At 37.4% G+C, this 6,000-nt stretch overlaps 2 protein-coding genes across 2 annotated transcripts in view; both read left to right on the top strand.

Annotated features, from left to right (window-relative positions):
• Positions 1 to 764: 764 nt before the first annotated feature.
• On the top strand, positions 765 to 5,261 carry zgpat (zinc finger, CCCH-type with G patch domain). The gene is made up of 7 exons (XM_055184800.2): positions 765 to 924; positions 1,318 to 1,942; positions 3,411 to 3,544; positions 3,803 to 3,970; positions 4,101 to 4,223; positions 4,362 to 4,755; positions 4,863 to 5,261. The coding sequence occupies exons 2-7, from the start codon at positions 1,365 to 1,367 to the stop codon at positions 4,999 to 5,001; spliced, it is 1,536 nt and encodes a 511-aa protein (XP_055040775.1). The 5' UTR covers positions 765 to 924; positions 1,318 to 1,364; the 3' UTR covers positions 5,002 to 5,261.
• A 370-nt stretch (positions 5,262 to 5,631) lies between these two features.
• The window catches only part of dnhd1 (dynein heavy chain domain 1), a 31,623-nt gene continuing 31,254 nt past the window's right edge, over positions 5,632 to 6,000 (top strand). The window contains exon 1 of the mRNA XM_073875928.1: positions 5,632 to 5,746. The gene's annotated coding sequence lies outside the window, so the exon portion shown is untranslated. The remainder of the gene's footprint in view (positions 5,747 to 6,000) is intronic.

Below are 6,000 nucleotides of genomic sequence, written 5' to 3'. Positions count from 1 at the left end.
CTTTCAAACATGGTAAGAAGCGTCACATTTCCGGCTGAAGTCGGAGATATTCAGGGCAATCATAATAACAGATTAGCTGGCCAATCAGAGACACAGAGCTTTACAAATCTGTGTTTCAGGAAAATCTTGAGCTACAAAAATGTATGTGGGAAATAATGTGGGTTTTTTACCATAAACCACGCGAACACATTGTATTTTAAGTTTTTAGCAGTGAAATAGGTGCTCTTTAAAGAAATCGTACTGGAATCATAGTTTTATTTTTATTGATTGAATAATGACATCAAATACAAAAAAAACAAACAGATTTTGCTCAATGCCACATGAGCAAGAGGGATTAGTCAATTATGTTACCAGAGAAGAAAGAAAGAGAAAAATAAAAACAGTACTTTTAAAATATTGCATGTTTTCAGAGCTTTCCAAAGAGTACTGTATAATTTTAAATCATTCGTTAATTTTGACAATTTACAAAAGGGCCCATTTTGTTTTGTGTAACGTTATATGGTACTTTCTTAAAACAATAAATAACTGAGATATATTGTTCATTACTTTCCAAATAATTGCTCTCAAAATAAAAAATAAATAAAAAAACACATCAAATACACCAATTTCTACCACACGATCCAATTTTCTACCAATATAATTTTCAACATCTTTCCAAAAAAAAAGTAAAACAGATGCAAAAAAGGTCCTGTCCACGAAATTCACAAGCTTATGAAATATTAAGCTAAAATCTTTCCAAAAACATCTTTATTTTATTACTGATACAAAATCGTACTGAAGTTCAGGAAACGAGCTGAATGATGACATCGTCGAGGTCAAAGTTGAGCATCAACCAATGAGAAGCACTGGTTAAACCTTACAGTCGGCGTCTACAGAGATTCAAAACAATGCCACAGACAGAGAGCCGATCTACAGATTTTAAATGTAAGACCCCGGATTTTGCATATTTTGTCTCGGTAAAGTAGTCTTTGTGCAGTTAGTAAGAACTGGTTGAACGCGCGTTTTAACGGCTGATTTGCTTCTACGTTAGCATCGATGCTAACCGGTATCAGTAATTCTTGTTACCCACCTAGCACACTGAACTGATGGTCTGCATGACAGGCTCTACACATACACTTAAAAACATCTGACTCATATATGCTGGACTAAGTGTCTGATAAGCTCGTTACAGTATGCTTCTTTACACACTTAGAATATATTAACGTTAGATAAAACTCTGTAGAATATATAATATCAATTGTCCTGTGCATTCTGTATCGTTTCTTTGAATAAGACTGTTGCTGTTCCTATTAATCTAAACTTGATCTATTGCTGTAGTTTCACCACAGTGAGTTCCTGTCATGTAGGAGCAGTTTTTCATAACCATGGATGAAAGCAGCCTCGAAGAAGCTATCAAGACCTACAGCGGTCAGCTCCAGCAGGTGGAGTTGGCATTAGCTGCTGGTCTGGGTTCAGATGAACAGGCGGATCTGCTGAAACTAAAGGAGGATCTACAACAGCTCATTGAGCTCACAGAATCCAGTCTGGTGTCTGTTAAAAAAAGCCAATTGCTGGCATCTTTGGAGGATCCCTCGACCATACAAAATTTCACATCAGTTAGTGAAACCGCTAAAGAAAAGAGCCTGGACGATGACTTCGCCGCTTTCTATGCGGAACTGTCACAGGACTCTTCTGAGGTGAGACAAAACACAGAACCTGAAGATGAGGAGCAGGAGGAGGATGGAGAAGAAGAGGAGGAGGATTTGAGCGGAACAAAAGTACGAGCACCCTACCGTACCTCATGGGGAACGCTAGAGTACCACAATGCCATGGTGGTTTGCCCTGAGGAGGCAGAAGGGGATGAGGCTCGAGTTCGAGTGCTTTACCTTCATCCCACAAATAAATCCATGAAAGCCTGTGGCTTCTACCTGGAGGGCAAGTGCCGTTTCATGGACAGCTGCAGGTATAGACACCAAATCACCAGCACTAGACACAGCATATATTTTTCCAATATTTTTTTCAGTTTAAATGTTAGCTTGTTAGGAGAACAGAATTGTATGTTTCTGCCAGATTTTAGAATTGGATTAGAAATGTAGCATGCATGTGATTTGTGTTCACATTATCCATATTGCTGAATGTTTGTATTAGCAGTGCAATTTAGAGACCTGCACATATTGGTATACTGTACATAAAATTTCTTAACACCATCTTAAGCTAACAAAAATTGTATACCGTATTTGCTTAAATTTCATAAAAAAGTATATTAAAATGAATAAAATACAAAAACACAAGTCTGCTCTAGGTTCTGGAACTAACTGGGTTCCCATTGAAATGAGAAGCAAATCTTTTCAAAATTTGCAAAAATTATTCCCATTATTCGCATTTACTCTTTTCCGTAAGTCAAAAACCACCTCAAGATTTTTGAGAATTAAGGGTTTTTTATTTCAAATTTGTCGTTTACATCATTAGTTTTTTATGTTATACTTCCAATGTGCAGTATAATGGAAACCCAGCTAAAAAATGCGTTCCCATGGGTCCTTGAAAGTTTGTGAATCTGGGAAAAACAATTCAATGCCCTGGAAAGTTTTTGAAAATATACATACATAGATACAGGTCATTGAAAGTGCTTGAATCTATTTTATGCAAGGGGGAAAAATCCATATTATTCCCTGTGTAGTGTAGGATAATATCATAAAATTTCTATCCTTTTAAGCACACATGCTAAGCTGTTCGCTGTAAATGCTTATATCTTCTCTATGCAAATCATGTTGATTCATACCAAAATGCTTTTTTGCATAGTTGTGTTTGACAAATGAAAACGTCTCGGGTTACTTATGTAACTGTTGTTCCCTGAGAAGGGAACGAGACGCTGCGTCTACCTTGCCATACTTCCTGCGTCCCTGTAATGCCATCTTTGGCAATATTTCAGATAACGATATACTTTCTGGCTCCCGCATCACCCTGTCTTTGTCATTAAGCCTCACCATTGGTTGAATTTGATATACACATTCAGACGCACTTACCCCTGGAGGCGTCCCCAAAGTGTCACCACAGTGACGCAGCACGAGTTCCCTCGAAAGGGAACTGTAACAATGTATCTTAAAAGGCAACACGATTTTAACCTTGCTCTTACTTGAAATGTGTCCCCACATTTTGGTTCTTGAATTTGAGGGTATTAGACGTGGAAAGTCCTTGAAAGGTATTGAAGTTAACTAAGTTGTGGGAACCCTGAAATTAGAATGATACTGACTGAATGCTCTTGGCATGTAATAGATTGCATGATTGCATGATGTATTTCATGATTCAATTTAAAGCAACTGAAGAATATTTACTGTATAGATGAAATAACCACTTGTGTTTATTGGCCAATCAGGCAAAATTATTATTAGTCACATTTATCATATAATGTACATTATGTGTGTGTTTGTCAGGTTCTCTCACGGAGAGGTTGTGTGTGTATCAGAACTACGAGACTTCCTAGAAGCTGACATCAGTAACATGGAGTCAGGCTCTGCGTGTTTAGCCAAGCATGAAGATGGCATCTGGTACCCAGCCAAAATATCAGGTGCAACACCAGTGTTTTTTCACCTCCATCAACTCTAAAGACAAGTACACAGATTGCTACATGATAGTTTGTTTGTTTCCATCAAACACCATCTACATGACAAAGAGATCTCTTATTGATCCCTAAAGGCAAACTTAATGGAAACGAGCAGAAACATCCCTTCAACGAACAAACATGACAGTAAAAACACACAGTCAGGTGAAACAGCTGACGTTGCAATAGTGTGAGACATTACCAGGCGTGTTTTTCTGTTTTCAGAGATTGAAGGTGGTTTTTACACCGTGAAATTTGACTCGCTTCTGTTGAAGGAGGCTGTGCTGGAGGCTGATGGAGTCATTCCTCCTCTTCGTCAGGATGACTGTTCCTCCTCTTCCTCATCAGACTCAGAGGATGATCCTGACCAGTGTAATGGTGGCTATGCTAAAGGTGCTGAAAAGTGTGTTCACTCTGTATTTCAGTAAATGAAATAAATAATTACAGAGTTTGAGGGACAAATTAAGAGATCTTATTTTCTCTATATCATGCATATTTGTTTAGATCATATATTTTTTTACAGTGTTTACTTCTAGAGAGGAGGATATGGCAAAGGTCAACAGTGCTGAGTTTTGTGGTTGGGAGGCTCATACACGAGGCATTGGCTCTAAACTTTTGCTGAAAATGGGTTATGAGCTTGGAAAAGGTAAGTGTCAGTGTCAAACATCAACTTAGTAAAATTAAATCGGATGTTGCTTATATGTTATGCATAGCTCAATAATAAGGATGGCCAATGCTGGTGGAGACTGTGAATATGTGTCCAAGTATTTCTGTGTATTTATAGGTTTGGGGAAGACGTTGTCTGGTCGAGTAGAGCCAGTTCAAGCAGTGGTTCTTCCAAAAGGCCATTCGTTAGACCAGTGTGCTGAATTAACTCAGAGAAAGGTAGCAGCCGCGATCGCCAAGGATAACCCAGCATCCCGTAAGCCAAAGGCTAAAAAGAAGAAGGCCTCAGTGTCGACACGTCGTAATGTTTTTGATTTCCTGAACTCTAAACTTAGCTCTCAACCTGCACCTCATTCATCGAACTCTTCGGTCACTGGCGCCGAGGCCTACAGGGGTGGAACAACCACCAAACGTTCCCTGAATGTCCGTCTATTCCAGGCGACAGAGAAAGTAGGTCAGGTGGAGAAAGAAATTCAGCGGCTCACAGAGTCTCTCCGCAGACGAAATGGAAGGTAGACTTTTTACTTTTTTCATACATCTGTTCGGTTCCATCTTTCTTTTGCCTCTTGCGTTTTTGTGTTTATTTTACATGTTTCTTTCAAATTTTGTGTATCTTCAGGGATGCTACGGTGGTCAGTCGAATAGAGGAGAAACTCGCCTCCTCTCGCAAGTTGCTGGTGCAGCTGAAGGCTCAAGAGCAGACAATTCAGAGAGAGCAGAAGAAAGCAGACACGCATAAGAAAATGACTGAATTCTGAAAAAACAAAAACAGTCTTTATCATACTGTTATTTGGTTAGCACATCATTTTAATTTACTTATAAATAATTTAATCTGTTAGCTTTTCTGTTTAAATTAAAACTTTGAATACACATGAATATCTCTATCCAGGATTCCTCTTGATTTTATTATCTGCTAAACAGAGCTGTACATTACACACATGGAAACATGTTTAATGCTTTTTTTGACAAACATGGAATAATGTAAAACATGAAATAAAATTGTTTTTATACAAAAAAATTGTATTTACATTAAGTTATAATAATCATGAAAAATCTGCTTTGGTAAGCTTATTACAATTGATGGGTAAGGTCTTTTATTTTTAGCGTGTATAAATACATTATTGTGATGTTTAGTTCATAATGTGTGTAAGGATTAATTTCTAGCATGAAAAAAGTAGCACAATAAGGAACAATGAGGTTTATCAGCTACCAACATATTAAATAATATTTATAATTGACATATTTAGCAAATTGTTTTTTTAAATTGTGTCATTGTGTTTTTACTTTTAACCAACATTGATTCCAACATCCCTTTAGATTTTTAGTGGTTTTCACTAAAAACGTAATTTCTGTTTATTTAATTGGCGTAAAACCAATTTGCTAGGGTGTTTATTTGCAGGTTAATTAATTTTAGGCTAACACGCGGAAGAGTTTCAGTCAGTTTGCTGTGTTCCCATGGGAACCGATCTCTCTTCACAGCTATGCGCTGAGGTTTGAGCACAGGTAGGACAGATATTTACACACTTTTCTATTTTAGTAGTTACGTGCGTATTTACTTCACACCTCTACATCAGAAATATTACTGTTATTAGTTGTTAGTCTATTTAGTTACTTCTTTCTAAACTTTGTGTTTTGTGAAAGCAAACAGACAGTTTTACGTCGCCTCGTATGGATTTTAGTAAATGGAGTAACTTAAATTGCGTTTTTGCTCAACAAAAACGAGATGTTTCTTAGCAACCCAACATTTTCGACAAAAT

Source organism: Misgurnus anguillicaudatus, chromosome 14, assembly GCF_027580225.2.
Source record: "Misgurnus anguillicaudatus chromosome 14, ASM2758022v2, whole genome shotgun sequence".
Classification (NCBI taxonomy): Eukaryota; Metazoa; Chordata; class Actinopteri; order Cypriniformes; family Cobitidae; genus Misgurnus; species Misgurnus anguillicaudatus.
This window is presented reverse-complemented; position numbering and strand designations above follow the sequence as displayed.

What these genes read in the sequence shown, in the direction of transcription:
- zgpat (XM_055184800.2), top strand. Translation starts at nt 1,365, where the DNA reads ATGGATGAAAGCAGCCTCGAAGAAGCTATCAAGACCTACAGCGGTCAG. An exon ending in GTACCCAGCCAAAATATCAG is followed by an intron (nt 3,545 to 3,802) that starts GTGCAACACCAG and finishes TTCTGTTTTCAG; the next exon opens with AGATTGAAGGTGGTTTTTAC. An exon ending in GGGTTATGAGCTTGGAAAAG is followed by an intron (nt 4,224 to 4,361) that starts GTAAGTGTCAGT and finishes GTGTATTTATAG; the next exon opens with GTTTGGGGAAGACGTTGTCT.